Source organism: Erithacus rubecula (genome assembly GCF_903797595.1).
Source record: "Erithacus rubecula genome assembly, chromosome: 3".
NCBI lineage: Eukaryota > Metazoa > Chordata > Aves > Passeriformes > Muscicapidae > Erithacus > Erithacus rubecula.
In genome coordinates, this window is record NC_136689.1 from 93,393,234 (window position 1) to 93,420,304 (window position 27,071).

The following is a 27,071-nucleotide window of genomic DNA, read 5'->3' on the forward strand; positions in this document are numbered from 1 at the left end:
AATCTGCATTTCATTTCTGGAATTTATTAGTTACAGTCTGTAAACCAGTGTACACACACACAGACAGCATTAGCATTAGTTAAGGTGGGTTTTTCTTCCAATTTATTCTGTGTAAAACGTTTCTTCAAAGTAATGATGTCTGAATTTCATGTCTTCAGGGTCCTTGCGTACACGATGAAGAATCTGGCCTCTCCCAGACAGGAATACCTGCGCTTAGAGCCCTTTTGTATCACTGCCAGTTCTATGAGCATGTGAATCAGATGGTGAAACACTGTTACCTAGGTTGTTACATGTTTGATTTGAACTCCTGCAAGGAAGACAAGCTCAACGCAGAAAAAGGTGGTGTAACTGGTAAACGATGTTGATGTTACCTCCTGTTATTTGAAACCTTACTTAAATAAATTGTAGTTTTGAGTAGCTTATTTCCAATAATTCTTAATAAAGGGAATGGAAAATATATGAACCCTGCGCTTAAATACGTTGTGAAGTCAAAATATTGCTGTGAGGGTTTAAGTAGATAAGTCACTAGTTTAACATAGTTCAGAAAAAGTTGTAAGTTGTTATTTACATCTTGATCAAGTTGAAAATGGAAGAGATATAATTGGTTCTGCAGTAAATTTTCTTGCAAAATATTGGGGGTAAAATACTTTTGATGATTTCCGCTTTATGATGTCCAGTCAACTTTCATGCAGGGAAAATTTGGGGAGAAGAAATACATGAACTCTTTTTAAGATTGCTATTTCTTGATGTGTTCAACTTCAAGCCTACATGAGTAGAAATGAACTCTAATAATCTGATTTAAGCTATTTTCTAAGACATTCTGATATAATTTAATACACAGACTGATAAAATGTAATACTCAGATTGGATTTATTTATTTATATTTTTAAATTTTAATTTATTTTTAATCTGTATACCTTTGGAACATCTCAGATCTAACTTTTGTATTGACTAATCATTTATTGAACAATATTTCTATGCTCACTATGCCTTATGGGAATACACTTCCTTGTCCAAATATATCTGATGATATATCTGATCATCTGATAAGTTTAGAAAGCTAGGGGATTTTTTTTAGAGATCAGTTAGTGAAAGCTTTCATGATGCAGAAAATTAATGATTTTTTTTTTTTTCATTTCTTACCTTTGTGGGTCTAAGTTCCTGTATTTCCATCTTTTTTTTAAGGCAGCTGATTTGAGTAGTTCTCTTTTTGTCTGTGTCCTGGATGGAATAGGAACCTCAGGCAAAGTTGTTTAGAGAACCCCTCCCACTGAGTCACAAGTTGCAGGAAGGACCCCTTGCTCTCTAAATGCCTTCTCAGAGAGGAGCCTGGCTGCAGCTGGATTTGGTCCTAGACCCAGACTTTTTCAGTAGTTTAAGGAATTGCAGAGATGTGTTTGAACCTTTGTCTGATTTTATCCTGTGGGATTAAGGATGACAAACCATATATATTTATAAAAAAATGAATTACTTACTATGATAAAGGACTAGACAAAAATATAATAATCAGAATTATTTACGGTATAGAAGCTAAAATTGCTGGTGTATTATAGTGTACTATATTAAAACAGCTATATTAAACCTGTCAAAAAAGAAGCAATTAAGTAGAGATTGATGTTACCTGTACCAATGACCTTGGGCAAATCTCTTTTACTCAGACTGGAGTAGCCTTGAGGGGCATCCCCACTCCAGGAAGGAATTGCCACACACACACCAAGAAGCATTTTAGAAAAACCTGCTGTTTGAAACTGGCATTGGACTTCCAGAACTTAAAGTGATTGACTGTCAGTCATATGTCTCAGGCCAGCTGGGCCTTAGCATTTTTAGTTAAGAAGTGGCAGATATGATAAAGTATCCTTCAACTCACTATCAGGATATTTAACTTTTGGGGTTTCTGAGCCAGACTGCACCAAAAGCTGCATGATACCCCCTCTCAGTTCACCACTTATAGTTTTGCAATATAAAATATTGTTTGAGTTTTCTTTTCATATTCATATTCTGCTGGTTTCTGCATTTGTTAAACCTGCTCCAGAGGCATGAACAGAAGAGGAATGTTACTTCCCCAGCTAAGTTATGATTTTATGACAGACCCAAGGAAAAGAAGCATTCTTGGTTAACTCACTGAGAGAAATGCCTTGGCAGTACACAAAATTCCAGTCATAAAAAATCCTCAATTTCTTCAGTGTCTGCTTTTATTTATCTATAAGTGTAATTTTTCAATCCAACGCATTTTACTACTCCCATAGTCCTCTTTATTTGTGCCTTTTAGTAGTTCTGTTAGCTGATATAATATCATATCTAAGAGTAACTCAAAATGTACAATGGTATAACTATTCTGTGAGCAACTGAGATACATTTTATCAGTCGTTGCAAAGCAAAGCCAGAAAATACAGTATTTCAGGAATAAGAAACAATTTTTCTTGTTCCTTTAAAAAGGGAAGAACAGGACCTAAACCCTGTTGGGTGTTCCTTATGTATTTTTCTCACATTTTTAGGAATGTAAACATCTGCAATGTTATGTTAAAAAATAAAATAGTTAGTTCAGTTTAGTAATTAGTGAGGATACATATAGGAAATCTACTTTTGTGGGGTCTGCACTAACAAACTGTATAGTCTAGCTTTAGTCTTTGTTATTTTCTTTCTAAATATATGACAGCTTCAAAAATCAACATTACTATTCGTTACTGACAGATTTGTGCTATAAAATTTTTGGCACTTTTTATTCTGAAACAGATTTACAAACTAATTCTACCTTCATTATATTTATGAATATGGTTCCTCTTGAAACTGCTTCTCTTAAAATGCAAATTTGAAGTTTTTTGAAGACAAGGACATTATGTGTGTTTATTGTGTGTGTTCTTTGAGACCCTATTATAGTCCTTCAGTACTTTTGTACATTTGCATTTTAAGTAAAACTAAATCTGAACTATTTAAAATGATTAAAGGCTATGCAACTGCGGTTTGAAGGAAGTGTAGCTTTTTCTAGACCACTTTATGTTGCAATGAAATTTTTTATTTCTGTTTATTCAGGCAATTTGATGTGTAAGATTTCATAGGTACAAAGTGTGAAAACTTGTGCTCTGAGATCTTCAGAAGGATAGCTGTGGTTGGCTACTTTTTTGCTGAAACAATCCTTTAAAAAGCTTCTTATACTCTCTGATGTTCTTACAGTAATTTTGATTCTTATTTTTGTTGCCATACAGATTTGGATGATTCTCTCAATCTTTGGAAGGCTCCACCTAGTCAGAGCAAATCTTCACATTCTCACTCAACATCTGAAACTATGGTAACTTGCAGAGTATTCTATTCATTTTAAATACAAAAATTATTTGTGCACTGCTTTTAAGAAAACTGGCACTCTTAAAATTGTTTAAAAAACTGCAGCAAAACACAAAACCTGAAATCAATCAGAAGTTAGCTGTAAAATTAAGTTGAAATTTACTCCAGTGTAATTTTAATATTCTGGAAAAACCCTTTCGTGATTCTTAACCGGAGCAAAAATAGATAAGGTAGTTTGCCTTGACTAGCTAAATGCATAAGACAGTACTGAATTCTATAGCTTCCCACAGCAAGACATATTCTCTAGAGATTACTCTGTAATTGTCTTTATTGACAAAATGTGGTCATTTCCATTTCTGGTTGTCACTTCCAAATTGTCCATTCAGAGTGAACCTGTATTTACACAACACAGCTACAGAACTGGATCCATCAAAGGCACAGAAATGCATTGGGTATTCTAAGCCATAATATACTCTGGATTCTGAAAAAGCTTTTGCAGAATTTAAAAGTGGCACAAGTGTTTGCAGGATCCAAAACAGACATGGAGAACAGAAAGCAGGTGGCTGCTTGAAAGATTTGTTTCTGACTGGAATGACTATGGCAATTAAAAGCTGTACACATGTGCTGTCTTTCAAGATGGCAGATGCAAAGGTGGTGAAATTGAAATATATTCTTTCAGTTCCAGAGGAGATTTGTAGTATCAGTTCAGGCTGTGGAGAAAGCTTTTTATAATATTCATTAGTTACCTGATGAAAATCATGTATTTTTAAGTCTGCAGTATAGATCCAAAGAACTCTGACATGTTGCACTGAAATCCATTTTTGAGTTTCATATTCAAAAAATTTTCATTTATAATTGGTCATCTAATCTATTACAGAAGCCAGAAAATCATTGTTTAGAAGTTTGTTTTCTCTTAAACAGATGCATGTGTTGAAATGAAAAAGGCTGATAAATCACAAGATCCTATATTTTTTATTGACTAAAATTTCTCTGCTCAATTTTGCTGTGGAACGTGGTAAAAATAAAAACAGAAAAGCCAGTACTGAAATTTTGTCTTGAAGTATTGCACAAGTATAATTTCCTTGTTCTTTTTATTCTTCATTATAAATTTATTTCTATCTAGTACTGATAATGTTATCTTGCATGTTTTTAATAATTGAGGAAAAAGTACACTTTAGCTTTAAATTGATCTCTCATTTTCAGAAATGTTATTAATTAGTCTGATTTTCATTAATGAAGAACAACAACTCCCCAGCCCCTTAGCGTTATTTTAAACACAAATATTCAAATTTGAAAATTAAAATTAAAATAAATGAAAGTGCATGTAAATCAAGAAGTGCATGCAATCATGATTGCTCCTTAAAAAACATTTAAATAAGAATCTCAGGTTTTTTAAAAGCAGTTGTTCCCAGGTCACTTTTTACCGAATAAATTAAATGCCACTTACATAGAGGAATGAAAGTTGAACAAATTTCATCTTGTTTTGTTCATGTTACTTGAAGACAAAATTAAATTGCAGCAATTCTTATCAGGGCTGGGTGTCTAATCTACTTAAAATTGTGCTTGAGTTTTTATGAAGAATTGGACAAGTTCATTACATTAAATTTCTTCAGCTTCAGTAGTTTAAAAAAAAATTTGGAATCTATAGATCAAATTAATATATCATATTTATATTTGTAAAGTGGCATCATAGTTTAACACAAAGACTTAGCTCTACTTTTCCATTCAACAGATAGACAACTAATTATTAACAGTGGAAAGTACAGTGTAATACTAAGCTATACTAATTTATATCAGTCATCCACCTACTGTAGATTTCATACTTGCTAGGATTAGGCTCTAACCATTGGAGTTTTATGGAAATTTTGTGCTTTGTTTTCCTTTTTTCCCTGACACATACGAAGGTGTGACACTGAGACTTTGTCATTTCTGGAAGTTAGTTTAATTTGCATTTATTCTTCATTTTTTAGCAGCTATAAATTTATTTTTTTTTAAATTAACTAAGTTACTTACCTTAAAAAAAATACTAGTGCCGACATGCCATTGAAAATTTCCAAGCTGCAAGATATAGAGGTCTGATGTTCCAGTGCCACTATTAATTAGGAGGAAATAGATGAAGGAGTGTAACTTTAATGAAGACTGAGTGCAAACTGTTTTTCATAGAGTAGTTACTTGAAATGTGTATCTAGTGAAGTTAGGAAGTACTTCTGAAAATTCAAACTTGTCCTGATATGTCAAGCATTTGTAATTTATTCTTATTTAACTTCGAATGTTTGAGTGACACTTTAGCCCAGCTTCTGTTTTGATGTATGACTAAAGAAATATATTAGTGAAGTAATTACAAAAGGTTTGTAGAAGTTTGTTGATAGATTTTGGATGATGGTGCCAGAAGATACTGTTATTCCAAGCCCACGAGATGGCGCGCTTTCCCCATCACAGATGGAAAGGAATCTGCCAGTCGCACTGAAGGGAGAAATGTGTCTTAGGTGCACGCCACAGAATTGATGAGAAAACCCACAAACACTTAAGAGTAGCAATCAAACCAAGTAGAATTGTTTCTATTGAAAACTCTTCTCTGATGTTTTAATAACATTTTTTTAAAAATTATCTAGGTACATCCATATTGATTCCTATTCCTAACATTCTGTTAGTTTTCTCAGCTTCCAGATTTCATGTAACCAGTACTTTATTTGAGCTGTCTACTATCATGAGCTGATTTCATATAGGGTCATAGGACCATATTTTTTCTTTGTTCCCCAATTATTTTCCCCGAATTTGCAGAAAGAAAATTTGAGAAAATTAAGTCCATAAGTAAAATTTTGTTTATTAAATAAAGAATAGTCATGTAGGGATGAAATCAGTGATTCATTGTAATAGAAAAATCCAGTAGAGCTGGATTGCCTGTACTGGTTTAAGTTGTGTGCACTGTATTTTGTGTCTTTGAGATCCCAGTGGATTACAGATTTTTGTCAAATTTATCTATAGTTTTCTGTGAACTGGAATGTCGATACTGCAAAAAGGCCAGTTCTGAGATAATTAATAATCTTGGTCTTTTATAGAGTAAATAGTTTAAATAATAACTCAGGTTATCATTAGAGAAGACAAATCCTTAGTCCTGTTTTAACCAACATGTTTGGTTTGTGCTTAGTACATGTGATAAGAGATCACCAATCTGTATGGAGATACTGACTTGCTCTACACTGCATAAATATTCTGGGGCTGTTCTGTGTCCAGGACATCTTAACAAAATGAGAAGTTATTTAAAAACTTGAGCTAAAAGTGATGTGGGTTAAAGATCTACAGACATTTCCCAGAGTGTTTAAGTCATGGCCTATGAAATCTTCTTGCTATTTTTTATAGAAGTGTGTGCTTTATTTTCTGGAACCGTGGTTACCAGAGTGCTATACAGTTAAGTGATTTAAACCTTTGAAAAGGGAACTGAATAGAATTAATCACTGCAAGCCTATTAAAGCAATGCCAGAGGGATTTTTGTACTAGAGGTTAAGAAAAGACCTTTTATTCCTATCTAGCAGATAAATGGCAAAACCCTCACATTTCTCCAGTGTTTCCACTCTGACAATTTTTGTATTCTTTTGAATTAGCTCTAATCTGCAGTTGTCATCTCACTCTCCACACTCACAGAACCTTTTCTCCTATTACATTCTCTTCCAAAGTTTCACTGTTAAGCAACACAATGCTGCATTGCTCCCAGAAACAATATGGTGGCAGTAGTAAATATCCTTTACTAAACGCTGTGTCCCAGACCTCCAGTTCATCCTTATCAAAGGTGATCTATAAAAGTGATAATTTTTTTCTTTTCTTTTTTTTTTCCCTCTGAAAGGCAGAACAGTATGGAAACAATTTCATTGGGCTATTGAATGTTTTCTATTATGACAACAGAAAATTTGGGGATTTAATCTATTTCTCACTGTGAAGCAATAATCAATATATGTTCCATCAGTGCAGGAAGATTATATTTTTCTAACCAGAAAAAACTTTTGCTGATTTTTTAAATTTTTTTTTTACCATAACTGTGAAGTTATTTTTATTTTCTCTCCCAAAGTATTTAGAGAGTTGTAGAAGATAAAGAACAATTGTATGAAGTAGCTGATACTGTTTACTAATATATGAAAGAGTGTATAATTCATAATATCTGTAAGATGACTCCCAGTGTAAAGTCCTTTTAGGGTTTTACTTGTTTCAGAAGAACCATTTGGACTGTTAGAAGTTACATTGTGGGTTTGGTCTATTTAGGAAAAGTGTTATGGTTTTACTCACCTATTAGAATGCTTGGAATTGATGTATAGTGATGAATAAATGCAGAATTTGCCATGTGTCAAGATAGATTCATTTAATATAAATAATGGATTTTAGTAATTATTTAAATTAGCAAACATAGAACTTCAAGTAACATTTTAATTGGCAAATATGCTTTTTAGTTGTGCAATCAAAATAGAATTTTGAATTTCCATCACTCAGTACAGCTTAGCACTGCATTTTGCTAATAAAAAAATAGTTTAGCCAAGTACTGTCCTAGTGTTTATGTAATCCTAGCTGTGTGTGAATCCTGTGTTTTGGACACACCCCCAGATCTTACTTGTTTTATGTGTTACAATAATCCTCTGATTTTTCTGGAGGCACAATTGAGCAGGCTTACGAAGAAAGACTCATGATTGTAGGATGAACAATAGTGGGGGATCAGAGGAAAATGTGGGAGAAAATAAAGTTACAATGTGGAGGTTGCAAGGATACAATAGCTAGGAACAGATTGATCTGTGATTTCCTTCCCTGCACCCTTTTTGTCTGTAAAGTCACTTTTAACATCTCCTGGAGTAAACATATATTCCAACTGTTATTCTAATGAAAATTCTAAAAAAATCCAAACCTTTGTTTTCAGTCTTCCTTAGAAAGCTCCCTATGAGGAAAAGTTCAATAACACTCTTCTTCAAGTTGTAACTCTGTTGAGATTTCATTGGATTCTCCAGCATTCTGTATTCTTTGCTTTGTATAGGGACTCTTGAAGAAAATGGTCTGGTGTGAATTTTCCATCTAAAATACAAAAACCAAAAGTGAAAGAATGACTTGGCATGATAGATACTTGTTCTGTGTTGTGAAAGAGGTTACAGGTCTTGTTATGTCACTAAAGCACATAATTTAGCTGGATTCTGGGTCTTCTGATCTCAGGCTTGTGGTTTTAAACACAGTAGTAAGACATTAGAAACTTTTGAAAACACATGAAATTCATAGTGTGAATGCAAAATTAGTAGGAGGAGCATGGTATTATGTCTACTGTCATTTAAACCTCTCATATCTTCACTGTGAAATGAATACATTTAAGGATCACAGGATTAAGATTAAAAGAAGTACTCAGAGTTCAAAAGACTCAGGGACGTCAACTTTGACTGATGACAAATGCACTTGTGTTATTTTTATCTGAGTGTGTTCTGGTACAAAGGGACAAGTGCTGGTGTTCTCAGTAGAGCAAATAGTCCATGAAAAATGTGAGTTTAAATGCTTCAGTAATGTCTTTCTATCTTTATCCAAATGTAGGTTGAGTCAATTATATGGATGAAAAAGAAAGATGAAGAGAGAGAATTTCCAGTAACATGGGCATTGATTAGTTTTTAACTGAAATGTTTCAGACTGTTCCTATTGCCCATCTTTTAATAGTTTCAATTATTGGGGTTCTTATCATATACATACACACACATAGTGTAAAAATCAAATCAAATTGAATTTGAACAGTAAGATTTACATCGTATTCGATTTTGCTATTTATGATGGATTGTTCTTCCTTCCCAAGCAGAATATAAATAAAAGACTAGTCTGTAAAAGCTGCAATCAACTAGTTTCCATTTTATGGCTTTCTAGATTCTGTCTGCATCACCATCAGTGGGGAGTGTTACTGAGCTTCAGGCAACAGTTCCGAGTTTGGCCAGTTTTGTTCCTGAGACTGTGGTTGATCGACTTACGGCACAAGGTAAGTTGAGTTGAGTTGTACACCTGATGCTAAATACAGGGTGTTCAGTATTGTCAGTGCTGTACACTGTGCAGCTTGCATGTTGCTGGAGCAGTTGATTCTCCTAGTGGCTGTTTTAAGACAAACATTAAACACTTCTTTAATACAAAATCTGACAGAAGCAAGTGAAAATGGTACTGCTTGAAATGTAACTCAAGACTTAAGTTCTCTTTCTGGCATCTAGTCATGCTTTCAACACACGAATTATGGTAGAGCTGTCATATACATACATGCCCACAGGAGTGTGTCTGCACACACATACACAAAGATGTGCATATAATTCTCTTTATATATAGAAAGATTAAAAACTAATATAGTATAAAAAATATATTTGTAATCACCTTATCTTTATTTATTTATATTTATTTATCTTTATTTAATGCCTGGTAGAGGAAGCATTTTATTTTGGAACTATTTCCTGTATCTGATTTAATCTTTTTTTTTTCATTCATTCCTGAATATACAGTTTAATGTAGAGAGAACTTGGATTTTTTATGAAAAAATACGAATAAACTTGGTTTATATAATTGCTGTAATTTAATATTTTTTAATTCTTTCTTTTTCTTTTTTTTTTTTAATTCAACTCATTCTAGGTCAAAGCGATACAACCATAACAGAATCTCCAAGTCAACATGATTCTCCTCTGTCTGCTGCTCTGTCTAAACAGCGTGCTGTAATCACACCTGCCCTTTTGTCAGCTGTTTGCAGCCTTCTGCAAAATCTGCTGGTTGTCATGCCAAAAGATACTGGAATTGCTCTTCAACAAACACATTTACTAACAACTCTCAGCAGGTGTGAGATCGATAACTGTTGAACTACAAACAAGGTGTAGCAAAAGATTTTTAAAAAATATTTTTAATGAGATCTACCCATGTTTCTTACTGAAACTGTTAAACATATTGATCATTTCTTGCTGCTGAAGTGTTCAAAATTGCTTTTTTAAATAAAAATTGCAATCAATTGAAGAAAATCAGAATTATTTCTTTTTTTTTTCATAGAATAGGTAGTCATATTGGTGATTCCATTTGTGATCTATGTCTTATACAGGACTACTGTGTTCCTCTCATGTTTTAGAGTTTTGTCAAGTATTTGGAATTGCAGATCATTTCAGCTCATTTTATAATTTTCTTCTTTGAAATGTGTGAAAAATTTTGAAGATGAACCGAATATTATCACATTAAAAGAGAGTAAATAAAACTTGCCAAATTTATATGGTAGATCCCAGTGGTTTACTTCCTTTTAAAAAGAGAAACCACTTTAAAGAAGTCTTCAGATTGTGAGGCATGCTTCTGTTTCCATTGTAGCAAATTCTTTTGTCTATAAAAAATTTTTGGAAGTCCTGAAGTGCAGCATGACAAATTAGTTCATTTTTAGGTAGAAGTTTTCAAGAACATGAGTGGTTGCTCTTCATAGTGCAATTAATGGAAAAAATGAAACACAGACAAACAAACATAAAACCCCAACACCCTGGTGTGAATACAGCTTATATTATTGCAGAGATGTTTATTCTTCTAGAGGAAAAGAAACAAGAAATCAAATAGAAAAAATTGATTTTTGTCAGTGCAGTAACAGCTATTGGAATTTATATTACTCTAGCTATTTTGAAACAACTTACTGCTACTATAGTTGCCATTGCATTAGACTTTCTTGAAACAGTGAGGTTTAGCAGTAATTGTATCTTACTTTATTTTTACTCTATTTATGTTCATCTCTTCTATGGAATGTTAAGTTACTAGAATGTTTAATTATTTCACTCTATTTCTAACCAATATATTTTGTTTTAGTCTTGTAAGTGCTAGTCTGGTTGAAAGATGCATCTTGGAACTGAAAACTCCATTGGGTCATCGATGTCATATAGAACATGTAAAAGCTCAGGTTAGAGAAGCATTTATTACTTCCTAATTTTTTTAGGTCATTAATTTAGTTATGTTAGCATAATTTATATTCATTGGCATAGTCCAGACACACTGCTAAAGGCTACGTTCGTGCAAATCTTTATGCTTTTGACAAAGCTTAAGTGAAAATAAACCATTTGATTCAACATAGAAGAATTAGTTTCTGTGTTAGGACTCTAATTAGAATGACCAAACTGAAAATTAATTGTGTTTTTAAAGTTTAAGTTAAATTTAGCCATTGAAGAAATTAATAGAATTTTTTTGTGTGTTACTGAAGTATGAGCCAGATACAATTACTGACACAATGGATATTTACTGTATGTAACAAACCCGGCTCCTTTGCTTTGTCTCTGAACTGCAGACACTTACATAATTCTCAACTAATTTTGATGTATGCAAACCATATAGGGTTACTGCTGATAGAACTACCTTTTTATGAAGTTTAAATCTGTATGTACAATTCATCAAACGTGTTTCATGACAGAGTCATTTCATACCTTCTGCTGCTCTACATTCAGATTTACTTTGGAAAAAGTTACTCCTCTAATTAAAGAAATGTGTTTCTTCAGAAAATTTATGAGAATAAACAAATAAAATATCAGCTTCTGCTTTTTGGAAGGCACAAGTATCCCTCAGTATTAATGAGCAGTGTAATGTTTTTCTTTGTGACCTTCCAATGAGTATGCTGCTGTACATGCAGCAAGAGTCATGACCTTCTCACGAGGAGCTTTTGCTTTCTTTCTAGAAAATTGGTTGCACACATGTTTCCAGACTAGGGATTATTTTTCATCTACAGTAAAAATTAAGAAAAATATTTTCAATTCATGTCCTATTATTTAAGTGGTGTATATTAATACAAAATGTTATTAATTGTTTGACATAATGTGATTAAATTTAAAATAATGTGGAAGGTGTAAATATATGGCTTTATTTCATATCTTTCTATAAATATTTAACAGGTCTTGTTACTACTTCAATACTTATCATCTGTGTCCAGACTTCTAAAATCATGTTTATTGGTGAACTCTCATCTTGTAAGCCAGGATGAACTGCTGAAACCTCTCCTGGGGAATACCTTCAGGCTTCTCACCATACGTCCCAAAGATGGCTTAGGTAATGAAGTTCTTTGTTTCCTTTACATCCAGGCAGAGGCAGGTCTTCATTTAGGTACCACCTTGATGTAAATGGACAGGTGTGGTCAGGCTCAGCTTTCCAGGTTTGTGCACATTTGTAAATGGTTTGATTTTTTTTTCTGTGTTGTCTTTGCAGGTACTGAGTTAAGATCTGTACTTCATGAAACATGGGTGGACTCTTTCAGCCTTCTAGCTACATTACTGTGGAAAAGTGGCCAGATATCTTTTCCATCTGTGACAGCAGCCCTTGCAAATCACTGTACAGCAATAATTGGTAATAACTATTCCTGGCTGGTATTTTTCCTAGCAACTAAGAAATAAATAGAAAGAGAGTAATTCCTCTTTAGATGCTCTTAAGTAATTACTAATGAGATATCCACAATGGAAAACAATGTGTCCAGGGCTTGACTGATCTGTTTTGTTTTCTTCACCTGTATGGATGAGTGATTTTAGTTGTAAACCTTAACCAAATGTGGCATTTCTGAAATAATCCATTAGCACTTAATTTTTCCACTTTCTTTTTAACTATCTTGCATAAAAGGAAAGCGAAGTTTTGAGGGGAGATGTGAGATATAGAAATCCAAGATTATTACACAGGAGTCTGTTTATTGCATTTTAATTATTCTTACATTAGCTGCTTACATAGTTAGGCAAGGTTCTGTGACTTGCTTCAATACTGAAGTATGAACATAGTTCAGACAAGCTTATGCATGTTAAGAGATCTAGTGAATCCAAGTCCAATTGCAAATAAAGCAGCTAAGGGATACTGTTGGTTTTATAATGTAGGCTGTTGATAAAATGAGGAGAGCTCAAAAAACTACTGTACAAATGAGTGATTTGAGTGAAATGGAGATTAGGGGGTTTTTTGTTTGTTTTATAGTCAAATTAATGCAGAGCAATTAATTCATTCAACCCCTATAAAACTTGAACTTTTCTTTCTTAGATTTTTTTGAAGACTTATGCATAGAATTTGTAGAATTCCTTGGGCAGTGCATAGTATAACTGCTTCTGGGTTCACATGCTCTCTTTGATAAGTCTTTCTGTGTTCTAAAGTATACTTGAGCTTTATTCATAATGAAATGTAAAAATTTTAATTTTTTTGTTTAATCTTTTAGATACCATTTCTGATTGTAGTCATCTGTCTATCACATATCCTGCTTTATATGTGGCTAGTTTGCAGTTCCTCTCTGTCCTTTTGAATGAGGAAGGAAGAAAACAGCTCGAGGATAAAGAGAGTGTATGTCAGAATCCAACTATTAGCTTTCTTCTGGATCACACTGAAGGATGCAAGGCACCAGTAACTCAGCTTACTTCATTAATTATTCAGGTATTTAAAATTCAACAATGTGATTGCAGGGTGTATTTTTCCATTTTTATTTCTTTTAACTCCTTTATATTTAATCCTTCCCTTATTTGCAAGTTGGTAATAGGAAGCAAAATTATATGTGAAGTTTGTGTCTTGTTTTCTCTCACAACTTAGTTGTCTTATCTATATATTTATTTTCCTTCTTTAATTTATGTGCAGTTTGTCACTATAACAATCATAGTAATCTGTGATTAGAAGTTTAGTGTTTTTTCTGATGCATATTATATAAAAGGTCATTTATGATTTCTGTTGTTCTGAAGTCATCATCTTATAAATATTTTTTAATAAGTATCTTAGTACTGTTTTGCCATGTAAAGCATTTTTTTTTTTTACATTTATTTGTCATATATTGGGTGGTGTGACCAAAAGAATCTCTCCTAGCATTCATCTCCTCTTAGTATGAATGCTGAATTCTTGTGGGATAACCTTACTCCCACCAGACTTGTCACAAACCCTGTGTTCCTTTGCTGCTCCATTGCAGCACTGTGGCTCTGTTATATCTATTGGGGCATGGTATTTTTTCCACTGAGAACCTGCTGTCTTTCAAAGAAGAAAAACTTCCCAATAGGGTCTTTGTTGGTCAGTCTACAGGCCACTGAAAACGGAGAATTCTCTCTGTCTTTGGCAAGTAATTTCAGATAATTTCAGAGCACAACATTTTCCTGTGAGGAAACGATTTTCAGGGACTCAAGTGAAACAGGGGCACTTCGTTCAAATCCCAGAGTTTGCTGATAGCCTGTTAGGTTTCTGTATTAATGCTTGCAGATGTGAAACAAAACTCCTTGGCTCTGGCACAAAAAGTATGGTTGCATGACAGTATGTCTGATAAAGACATGTTGTAACATTCTTCTCTCTTTGTACAAGTGTACAGAACTGTTTATCAATCTGTGCCAGCAAAAAGGGACAATTCTTATGGTGAGAGCAGAAAAAGTTGATACAATGAAGAATGAACTGCAGCCAGGTCAATGAAAGGACACTATACGTAGTTTGAGTGTTGTAAGAGACATCAACTTTTAACATGCTTTTTTAACTTTCAGAGATTTAAACAGACATTGAATTTTCGTCATAAAAGAGTTTAAAAAATTGCCTATGCTCTCTGGGTCCTTACAGGGCTGCTATGATCTCCCCCAAAGGGCAACAGAATTAGGAAAGAAACAGCTTCAGTTTTTTAGATCAAAGTACATGTATGTGTTTATACCCCCTCACAGTGGTCATTGAGAAGACAGTGGAATTAGCCCATGGGATGTAAAGGAGTCTGTTAAAACAACAAACACCTAAACAGAACCACCATTAAAAATGAAAAAAACCAACCCAAAATATTTAGGACGTTTTTCAGGAGAAGCACTCGTAAAGAGAAGCAGTCAAGCAAGTAATTGGCTAACATAGAAAAGGATGGGAGACTTTTCAAACAAACAGTCATCTCCATTAATCATCCTAAATACATAAAATCTACAGAATACCTGATATATGCAGTGGCAAATGCTAATTTCTTACCCAGTGTACAGGTGTGAATATTAGTTGACCAAGTCTCAAATTGGAATTCATTATCACGTATAAGAAATCTAGTAAATGCACATGCTAACTTTGAAAGGCTTTGGTTGTTTTGTGTACTTAAATGTTAATCCTTCTGTACATGTGCTTAAGGACAGAAATAAAATTAAGAAGAAAGTCATAATCTATACATAAACTCTCAAACTTTGTCCCTAACATTTTTTTTCCTAGATATAAAACTTAGAGTATTTTAGAAAGACTGTGATCTCCCGTTCAACTAACTTACAATAGGTGCAGACTAACACAGCCAGATCTGTTGTGGATTTATGGGACATCTTAAATATATTATGCAGCATAATTTCAAAAAATAATTAAGTGTCCATTCTCATTTTAATACTTTTATAATAGTTTAAGACTAAAGAATCTGTTGGCACAAGGCATTATAAATTTCTTGAGTTATTTTTTCCATTCAACTAGTAGTTAATCATTAATTAATTCTTAATTACTTGTGCTCCCTATGCTTGACATAAATTTTCTTTTTTATTATGGATTGCAGTTTTGATGGCACAGTAAGAAAAAAATGCACAAGAGTGCATGCTTCAAGGAAGAATGGAATTTTGCTAGTGTTCAAGATAAAACTTAGAAAATAGTAAGATGAAATTAAAGCTTTTGAAAAAGATACAGGTATAAGACAACTCACCTTAATTATTGGATCAGTTCTAGTCTGCCACATGATACAGGAAAATACCCAAGAGGCTGATGGGCAAATATGGTTTTTTTACTAAAATATTCATGAATATTAAGAAAAAGTAAAAACATCTACAGTTTAATAGGGCAAAAGTCTTTGAGTGCATAAGTCAGAAAACCTACATCTTAGGCTATGAAGGATTGCTGGAACTCAACAATTTTTTCTTTCCTGGCTTGTCTCAATTAGTTTAAGCTTTTAAGTACTCAAACATCAATTTTTTTAATTTAAAAAGGAACCATCACCTGTTAGAACAGGAAAACTGTTCAGTTACTTTGAACATTTTTGGGTTGCTGTTAGATCTGAGATTTCCCACCAGTTGTAATAAAAACAGTTGTAGTCTAAATGTAAAGTTCTTTTTTGTTGGTTGTAAACGCAGAACCTTGTCCATACTTTGGTGCTTTGATTTGATGTCACTTGTCCTTATCAATGAGGTGTTGGGATTTTTCTTTATTCTTTGGCCTTCTAAACCTACTACACACCCCTGGTTGCAGTGGACACTTCAATAAATGATGACCTATGAGCATACATTGATATTTTATTGCATATGAAAATTTGAAAAAATTGTTAGTCCATTAATACGTGGTGTATGTAGAATTGCAATCTATGAGACCCTATGGATAGGTACTCATCAGATTTCTGTCTAAAGTATTAAGATTTTCTTAAGATGTATTTTTAGCTAACTTCAAAACATGTTTTTCTATTTACTATGATCCAGCAACTGGATCATATATTTTTCTGATTGCAATGGATGCAATGTTTTCTTTTATCTTAGGTGTCAGAACTGGCATGATGGGAAAATTGCTGGATAGACAAAATTCTCTAGTGGATAATATATGAAGCACAGATTGCTCCTTGTCTTTCAACTATCTTGTTATATGACTCCAAATAAATATTCCTTTGAAAACACAGAGGATATACTTAGGTTGTTAGAAATGTGGTGATGCTCACAAAGGCCTTGTAAAACTAAAACAAGCTACCGTTTTTCACTGGTTAGTAAGAGTATCTAAAATAATTATCAGTGATTTTTTTTTAAGGAATATCACTCTATTTAATCTCTTCATCATCATTATGTAGAAGGAAAGTGCAGTTGCATTAAAGGTATGTCAGTGAGTTGTCTGCAATACCAAGCCTATTCCTGAATATTAGGAAAAATATGGAATGCCAGGATTTGGAATCTAGGCCTTAGAAAAATAAAATGTTAAGAAAAGAATAGGAGGAATGGGCTTAGGAGCAAAAGAAGAAAGATTTAATTAAAAAAAAAATAGTTACAAAAGAACACGAAACACTTCAGTGCAGACTTACTATAAACATGTTTATAGAGAGGGAAAATGCTATATAGGAATACAGTGATAAATCATCCAAATGAAAATATAGACTCTGACAACCTATTTATAGCTATGAATGCAACTTTTAATATGGTTACTTTTTCATTTCAGTAATGAAATTGCATTTTTGTAGGTCTGTGAAAGAAAATCTTCAAAGGATGTGCTGAAAGAAGTTGCTACAAATGCACTGTTATCTCTGTTAGCTGTCAGTAAAAATGCCCAGAAATGTGCTTTGAAAGGTGAGCATTTCAAAATATATGTTAAATTATATATGAATCAAATTCTTGCAGGTGTTTTACAAATTACCTTAGATTGTATTTTTTTTTTTCAAAGCAGAAGACCTAGGTTTCAGTGGCAGGGTTTTTTTTTTAGATTTCCACTAAGAAATCTTATTAATAATTCAAGTTTTCAGCCGCAGATGAAGTATTATGTTATAGCCAGTTTAAAACTCTAAGGTGAAGTCACAGCTCTATGCTGGAGTCAGAAGAGACCTCTTAGCTTTTTACCACTAATGGCATGTTCACCATTAGTAACTGGAGATTTTTCACTGGCAGTATCTTCCAATACATTTGCAGGTGAAAATATATGCTGTGTTTTCAGTTCTGGTTGTACCTCGACAAAAGGAGATTTCTTTTTCTCAGCTTTGTTCTTCCCTGACTATGTTTCTTTGGTCCCATTTTACAGTTTAAGTAGGATTTTCTTCCCTTCACAATAGTAAACCAATTTCTAATCAAAGGCTTCTTGTGCCCTCTAGAACACAAGGGAGAGTGGTGAATTTGCATTTCTCATGTATGATGTGTTTTACACCTTTTGATCTGTCCAAGTGCACTTTGTCTTGGGTGTTTTCCTGTAACTTACATCTCTGGTTTTTTTTCCACTTTATAAACCCCAAAACAGATAGCTGAGACAGATCTGCTCAGAGTCTGAACCCTGTAGTGGTAGAAGTCTCCCAGATCTTAATGCTTTCTGCTCCTTCCCAGTGTATTGGTTCTGTAATGAGCCCTTGCTTCAGTCAGGATTCTTCTTCTGTTGATGACTTACTAAATGATCTAAGTTCCCACTTCCTGTGAAGGCACTTACACTGTAGGAAGTGCATCATTCTGTGCTAGAGCAGCTGTCAGGTCATCCTTGCTGTTGTGCAACACAGACCTTAGGAAGAGGACTTCTGGAGTTCAAAGCAGTGTTCTAAGGATACCTGTAGCTCTACCATCACCTGCTCAACTCTTAAGGACTACTTTAAGTTAAAAATGCAAAGTCCTGCACCTCAAAAGGTACAAGCCCTTAAAGCAGTAGAGGCTGTCTGGAGAGTTGAAGGAGCCTGGTAGGCAGCAAGCTTGCATATGAGAAAACTAACAGCATCCTGGGCTGAATACAGGAACACAGCCTTTAGATCAAGGGGGAAAGATTATTCCCTCCTCTTACCACTTGTTAGACTAAATCTAAAATAGTGCATCCAGTTTTGATCCAGTACAACAAATGTCAACAAACTGGAGCAGGTTCACCAGAGGCCCAGCAGGGTGGTTGTGTTCACTTGTTATTAGAGAAGAAACTGAGGGAGCTGACTTATATTCAACCTGGAGAAAGGAAGGTTTTGGGGGGGATCTATGAGATTTTGACAAAGTTGGAGACAGATTTGTTGCAGCAGTGCATGGTGTAGGAGAATGGAAAGAATGGGCATAAATTGAAACATGAGAGTCAAACTGCCTGTAAATGAACATTTGCCCTCTGAAGGTGGTAAAGCAGTGCTGTCTCTGTCTTTGGACGTTTTCAACACCCAGCAGGATAAAGATGCAGACAAACCTTGCCTTCTTAGAGCTTGCTCTGCTCTAAGGAGAAGGTTGGGTATATGACCTCTGGGAGCCATCTCTTCAGACTTGAATTATCCCATTATCATGGAATCATAGAATGCATTGGAAAGAGCCTTTAAAGGCCATCTAGCCAACCCCCCTGCAATAATCAGGTTACTCAGAGCCCTACCCAACCTGTTCCCAGGGGCAGGGCATCTACCACCTCTCTGGACAACCTGTTCCAGTGTTTCACCATTCTCATGGTAAAAAATTTCTTCCATATATCTATTCTAAATTTGTCCTCTTTTAGTTTAAAGCCATTACCCCTTGTCCTATTGCAACACACCCTGCTAAAGTTTGTCCCCATCTTTCTTAAGCTCCTTTTAAGTGGAAGGCTGCAACCAGGTCTTCCTGGGGCATTCTCTTCTCCATGCTGAGCAATCCCAACTCTCCCAGCCTATCTTCATGGATGTATTACATCCCTCTCAGGATTGTTGTGATCTGCCTCTGGGTTTGCTCCAACAGATCTTTTCTGTGCTGCTTTCTGGTACCCTCAAGGTGTGATCACCTAACCAATTCTCCATCCACCATCCAGTCCATCTGTCAACTACATAATTCTCCATTTTGGAAGGATGCTGTAGAGGACCACATCAGAATCCATACAGAAGTCCAGACTTATCGTTAGCCACTTTCGTAGTCGCTTCATCATCTTATAGTGGCTTAAAGACATTAAATCCAAAGAAAAGAGCCTAACTCAACATGTTGTCCTTTAAGTCACTTGAACAGTTGCCTTCCTTTGTCTCACCACAGATCCAGCAAATCTGCTATTGTCAGGGAAAGGCTGGATGTCCTAGTGTCTTGAAGTTTCACGCTTCTAAGCAGCATTGTTGAAGATATCCTGAAGAATTATGAGTTACTATCCTCACCACCCAAATCATCTTCTCCTCTCAGTCTTACCAGCCCTTCTTCTGGGCATTCCTCTCATGGGACTTTGTTGCAAGAGGACTCAAATGTATTCTTGCTTCTTGAGAGCACTCAATTAGATGCACTTGATCTCAGAAACCATTTGTTACTTCCTGATATCAAGAAGATAACCACAAGATAATTGCCAGAAAAATACTTTGTTTTTTTATAAAACATTTTTGATTGTGAATGTAATTATAAATGTTACTGGTTTTTGTCTTCCAGCTGACCTGATAGACAGCTGCATAGAAGACATGAAACACATTCACGCACAGCTGAATTTGGATTCCCTAAAGCCTGGGAAAGTACAAAGAAAAAAGGTAGATATAAAAACCAGAACACTGATAGGATAAGGCACTTCCTAGCTTTGTTTTGTTTGTTGTTTGTTTGTTTGTTTGTTTGTTTTCTAGAGGAAGATACTGCTTGTGTGTATCACAGATGACACAAAGTAAATGACAGCTTGTAATGGATCCAGATACTTGAGCTTCTATGAGATTCAATGACTCTAGAGCTTTTACTAACTTAATTAGCTCACATACTCTTCCATCCAGATGTCTCACTAGATGTCAACTTCCTTTTCCAATATAGAGGTGACTGCTGCTTCAGGAATGTCAAGCAGAAAATCACGTCGGTTCATACTTGCAGCTGCTCAGTCTTGGATGTTCACTGGACAAAGCCCCTGGGCATGTCCTGGTGGTTTTTTCCATGCATCTCTCTGGTCCTCAGGATCTTCTCCCATTTGCCAGATTGTGCCTCTAGCCAGGATTTTCACATTCTTCTTTTTTTCATTTTTTCATTTTTTTCTGTCAAGGGCTATCTCTTTTTAGGAATCTTTTTTTCCATTAACTTTTCTTTCCAGGACTCCAAGCTTCTGTCTGCCTAGACTCAGTAGTCTACAGTAGTGAAGTACAACACATCAGCCTCTGAATTACTGGTTTTGTCTCATGTCTTTTCATTAATTGGAGAATTTAGGACTTCCCACTTATAGTCCAGATTATTAGAATTAGCAACTAGTCCCATCCTGGCTGAAAGTATCAAATAACAGGCTGATTGAGAATTCAGAATTCACTTTCAGACATCCACTCACATACACATCATAATTTTGTAATCTATAGTGCTTGAATTTATGGTATTTATGTTACGGCAATATCAGGGTATTTAGTTTTTGAACTTAATTGGACTTCCAATCTTGACTTTATGGCCCTATCTAATCCAGATAATTTTTTTCATCTTGTTTCCACAATATTTTTTGGGTTTTGTAGGTTGTTTTTTTCAGTGTCTTTCAACTTTCAATAGTGCTAGCTATTTTGGTTTTGTCTGTTCCTGCATCAGTCAGTCTCCCTCCCATCTCAAAACTAGTTCCATTCTGCTTATGCATGCAAATCAAGGCTTTTTTACTCTCCTATTATCTGGCTTTTGGTTTTATTTTTTTTTCTCTTCTCCTTCAAACTTGGTCTGGATATCTCAGTTTCTTGTCACTAGACTCAATTGTCCCTTTTTTTTTAACTTCTTGTCAGTTTTGGATTTTTTTGACCTCATACTTGTGGTCCTTCCACTGCCTGCATTCCCAGTGTAACTTCTCTCCATTCACAGTTTATTTATTTAGCCTTTTTTTTTTCAACCTCCCTTCCAGTTCTTCCAGACTCTCCTGTCACCTACCTCTTCTTTACCACATTTAGATATAAATTACATCTTACCATCATATAGCTGTTTCATAAGATTTTTGTTGCAATCTGCTTGTTCTCTGCCACTTTCATCTAAGAGAATTAATAAAATACAGGCAGTAACCTCTGCTGTCAAGGTTGATATCTTGTCCACTCCCACATAAAGCAGAAATTACAGAAAACACCTTCTTATAGGATATTTCTGCGTTGCTTCAGCTAAATAGTATTTTTCTCTGAGGTTTTGATACAGACATTAGCCTTGATTTGTGAGAGTATAGAGTTCTGTTTTATTACAGAACTCTTAAAAAATTTTTAGTTTGACCCTGACATTTGAAGGCTATTATATTTTTTCTTGAGATCTCCTAAACACATTAATTTTCCATTTTCAAGTGTTGGCGGCTGAAAGGTGTCCTGCCCTAGATATGTCTTGTAAAGTTGAAATCAGCTGGTTCTTTGTAGCTTTTGGATTGGGGAGAAATTAAAAATTTGAAATAAATTGGAGAAAGGGAGCCTCTGAGAAGGTTCAAAAAACCTGTTCATTTTTAATAGAAAATGCTTTGTGGCAGATTTCCCTGGTGAGCTAGGACTGTAGGTTGCTGCATCATGTGTAAGTGTGCTGTTCATCATATGTGGTACATAATGACAGTTTCACGTGAGGGACACTGAGACATTGCTGTCATAGTAGATTTAGCTGATGATTCACAAAACTGCTCTTCACCTACTTCAGGTCATGACAGCTTCTTATTTTTGTTTTTTTCCTTTTTCTGACTCCTAATTATTGGGAAAAATGTGTTTGAACTAGCTTAATTTCTCAGGTCAACTGAGGTGTTTTATTTGATATTCTGTTTCTTTCACAATAATTAGTGTGATGCTGATAGAAAGCATTAAAAGTTTTTACAAGTAGCCAAGCTTTCAAAAAATCACATTAATATATTTTTTTAGTAAAAAGCAGATATAAAATATATAAATACCAACAGTGCTATCAATGCAATCCATAACTTTTTCAACCTCCTAGAAGTTTGAACAGTAAATAGGAGTTGTATGTTGTGTCATTTTAATGCTATTTTACTTATTAACTAAATTAATACATACCTTTCAATTCCTTGAAAGAATTCTTATTTTGTCTTAAGAGTCTTGTCTTAGAGCTAGCATTTTATTTGGCTAGAAGTGAGACAAACCAGTTATTTAAATGTATTTGCAATAATGACTTGTATGGTTCTTCCTGATCTACTACACCTGGCTTTTCATTAACCTTTTTGGAGTAGTGTTGCTTCATCTCTAAATGTCATCAAATATGTAATTTATGATATATAAGCACATTATGATTTATAAGCATGCATTGTGTCTTCACTTTGTCTGAGATTAAGTATGAATCCTATTTTACATTTTTGTTCCTTTACACTTGATAAGACAGAAGTATCCTGTGGTGAGCAAGCTTATTAGAACTGAGTAATCTTTAAGAAGTGGTTTAGTGTGTCACCCTTACAGGAGTTAGGTCAGCTGTCACTGCCCTGTAGTGGCACAGTTCTGTCATGAAGATAGATTTTTGGTTCACTTGTAACTTGAATCTCATTGTAGCACCTCACTGTCCAAAGGTCTGTATTTATTTTTGTAATATTCTTATAGGGTTGGAAGTTATTTATAGCTTCTATATTTATAGCTAAGGATAGGAAATAAAGGTCCTAGGCCTGTAAGGGTGGGTTGGCCTGACCAGCTGTAGAGATCACAGAATATTCTGAGTTGGAAGGGACTCTAAAGGATCATGAAATCCAGTTCTTAAGTGAATAGTCCATATAGAGGTCAAGCCCACAACCATGACATTATTAGCACCATGCTCCAACTGAGCTCATCTCAGGGTCTGAAAGACAGAGCTAATTTAACCTTGTTTTTATCCAAGGAAGAAAAAGAAATGATTCTAGGGAATGATTCATTTGACTTGTTTTAGATGTGTGCTTTATGATGGAACAAATACTCAGAAAGTTCCCACCTGTTCTTTATTAATTGTAAGAGAAATGGAGTTCAACATTACAGATTTCTCATTTGGTCAGTTGAAGCCCCTAGAAATAGTATATGTGGGTTATAAAGAGAGATAAGGATAATAAGTAACTGGTTATAAATGTCTTTAGTAAATGTCTTTGAAGCTAGCTGAGATGAATTCTACCTGAAATCAGAAAAAAATCTGCTGAACAGATGTGACCCAAACGATACCTTAGATTTGCACTTCTTCTTTTGAAATGTCTTTCCTCCTTGTACAAAATTCATTTTGGTCTTACATTGATGATCTTCAATTATTTTTCTCTGGACAGGAGGATAACCTTATCAAGGAGTTAAGGTGTTCTATGCAGCTCCTTAGAAACTGCCTCTTTCAAAATGAAGAATGCAAAGTAAGTATTCTTTTACTGAAGTAATATGAGCACATTTAGTTACTGAATGAAGATAAATTTTTTTTTTCTACTTCGAAGTTATTTTCAAGCTGGCTAAATTTAAGTTTGATATTAATGGCAAGAAATACTTCATATTTCATTATTATTCCCACTTCCTAAGAATATTGCACACATCTATTAGGAACTTAGTGTTCTTATGGAAACATCATCTCCCAATGGTTTCAGATGGCTGTTATCTTTTATATCCACTTCTGCTTGGAGTCAGTCAATAAATCTAATTTTCAATGCATATAACAAGAAAAGTGGATATGGAGAAAAGTGTGGGGCCACCAGAAAGGCACACAGAAATATATTTCAGATCTTAGAAAGTTGTTTCTTCTCCTTGCTTTTTTTGCTCTTCTGAAAGACAAGAAAATCCCAAAACCACCCCAATCAAACAAGCAAAACCAAACAAAACCCCAACTCTAAATAATAATTTGCTATTTATTTTTCTTTATCTGAGTTAAATTGTACTAATCCTCCAAAACACTATTTTGTTTTCATATCCATTTTTTATAAACTTATTTTTCATGCTCAAAATCTTGAATATCATTTTCTCTGTTCTTGTCAATTTCTTTTCAACTTCTTTTCTGCCTACTTGTTTGTTTTTTTTTTTCCATGGGGAAAATACTACGTTGCTTGTTTTCACTTTTTCCTGTGTTTTTTCTTTCTGATCACTGCTCTTCTTTCTTATTGCTGATACCATTCACACATTTATTTCTACTTTCACAGTTTAATTTTCTTGGCATTGTGTTACTTGTAGTATTTATACAATTTGGGCTACTTGTAGCATATTCATTGGTGGAACTACAAGATTTCCTGACTTTCCAGGAGTACCCCTTTTCTAGGGGCACATATTAACATCCTTTTTTTATGCAGAACACTTGGGGCTAAATAAGCCATCTGGTTATCTCTGAAGTCCTCCCATAACTTGGTTGTGCCATAATCTCAGCTAAGATTATTGTGGAATGTTTTTCTTGTTTTTATCAGGATCTGCAGAAAGAATTGCTTGGAGGATTGAAGGAGGTTGCTGTTGATAACTGAAGATTTCTATCATTTGCTCTGTATACAATTGCACTCTTGTATTTCCATGTTTTTTCAGTTCAAATAATTACTTTAGAAGGAGTTGAATAAAACTTTAGAGAGCTCTCAAACGAGAGCAGTTGGAATGAATCTTTACATTTGCATGTTTTTCAGTAATTAAGATACGTGCTGTTTTTGACAGGCATAGAGTTAAATTAATTGGTAGTTGAAATGATGTCAGTTCTCCAGCTCCTTAAACCACAAGATAAAACATTACATAAAAATATGGTTTTCTCATTCTATATTTAATTTCAAAGAATTGATAGCGTTTGAAATTCTCCCTCATGTTGTTGTAGATGGCAGCACTCAAAGCTCATCTTGTTCCTGTTCTGCATTCTCTGTGGCCATGGTTTTTAGCAGATGATTCCTCAATGCAAATAGCTCTGCATTTGCTTTGTGTCTACACTGCAAACTATCCTGCAGGTATGAAAATCACTCCATAGTGGAATACATCAAAATATTTTACCAGAATAATTAAGACAGAAGAGCATAATAAAGGGAAAAGAATGTTTATTGCTGCCATAGGAGGAAATTGTCAAAGCACAGGTCCATCAAAGTCTAGCAAGAGTTTTGATTTTAATACATTCAAGACATTTTTTCAGATCTGGTTTCAAGGTGTTGGATTTAGCAGGAGTGTAATAGTAATAAAAGATTAAATAGCATTTAATTCAAACCATTATATTTGAAGGTTATGCTGAATGTCCTGCCAAGCTGAGTAGTATATAACAGAAGTATTATTCTAGAAATTCTTTAGTAGAGAGCCAGTGTATCAGTTTTTTATAAGGGTTGTGCTTCAGTCCTTATTGAGAACATTGTGGTTTTGAAATAGTCAAACTGATTCAATTTTCTATTAAATTTCTTCAATTTATTTATGCCTTGGACTAAGTATATACTATATATTGCGTTTGGATATTTTTCATAAGGAATCTCCTTTTCATTTGAGCAAACCATTTTTTTTTCCATTGATAATTATCGCCACTACTAGAAGCCAGAACTTTTTGTAGATTGGATATTTCTCTTTCCATATCCTGGTTATTTAGATTTAGCAAATAATAGATAATGATTTGCTTGAAGAGACACAAAAGTATCTGTTCCTTTCTCCTTGTTAAGGTACCATAAAAGAGTTAACATGATTAAAATATGACACTTCTTTATAATTGTTGTTTATGTAAAGTTAATGTTTCCAGACCTTAAATGAGCTTGCAATGACTTTTTTTCATAAAGATGTTTTTTTTAATATGGGCTGAAGAAAGATGTGTATTAGTCAGCTACAGAGTATAAAATAAAAATGTATTGTCCTGCCCATGTGCAAGAAATCAAGCTGAAGTGAATGTAGGCTGCATTTTAATTTTCCTTGCTGATAAGAGCAAGTGCTCTCTGATCAGTCATGGTTTTTCGTTCTGTTCAGAATAGCTGGCATATGAGGTGTCCCAAATTTACCTGCTCTGAACTGGTTAACCACTTCTCCATGTAGTCAGAGAAACGCATGTAAATGTTTGTTACAGCTAAACATTGTCTCATTTTGGTATACTTTTGCCATGTAAGAAATTAACTGTTGCTGCTGATGGTCAATGCCACGAAAAAAAAGGCATCTATATTTGTGCAGAAAGTATTTATCTATATTAGGTTGGTAACATAGTTATTCCCTGCTGCTGTATCAAACGTGTAGCTCTGCTAGCAGAGGATTGTGCATTCTTCTGTAGTACACGACAGCTGCAGACATTTCTCAGAAAAATTCCAAGAAACTTTTATTAATCCTTTCAGATTATTACAGAAACCTCTTTTTCTGAACCAGTTTCAGAGAATCCCTTCAGATTCAACTGCCACATAATCGTATAATTAGATATATGTTCTGGTTTTTAAGGAGACTTTCTGAGATAGAGCAGTGGCTTCTA

The 27,071-nt window shown here is 34.4% G+C and overlaps 1 protein-coding gene across 3 annotated transcripts in view; it reads left to right on the plus strand.

Moving 5' to 3' along the window:
- Positions 1-27,071, plus strand: part of RTTN (rotatin) — a 79,591-nt gene that overhangs the window by 43,855 nt on the left and 8,665 nt on the right. For 2 of the 3 annotated variants that reach the window (XM_079301480.1, XM_079301481.1), the window contains exons 33-44: positions 159-351; positions 3,204-3,286; positions 9,151-9,259; positions 9,892-10,090; positions 11,083-11,173; positions 12,153-12,306; positions 12,463-12,600; positions 13,442-13,653; positions 17,390-17,495; positions 20,232-20,326; positions 23,977-24,054; positions 25,473-25,599. In XM_079301480.1, coding sequence (XP_079157606.1) covers positions 159-351; positions 3,204-3,286; positions 9,151-9,259; positions 9,892-10,090; positions 11,083-11,173; positions 12,153-12,306; positions 12,463-12,600; positions 13,442-13,653; positions 17,390-17,495; positions 20,232-20,326; positions 23,977-24,054; positions 25,473-25,599 — 1,585 coding nt within the window. The remainder of the gene's footprint in view (positions 1-158; positions 352-3,203; positions 3,287-9,150; positions 9,260-9,891; positions 10,091-11,082; positions 11,174-12,152; positions 12,307-12,462; positions 12,601-13,441; positions 13,654-17,389; positions 17,496-20,231; positions 20,327-23,976; positions 24,055-25,472; positions 25,600-27,071) is intronic. The other variant, XM_079301482.1, reaches the window with a different exon arrangement.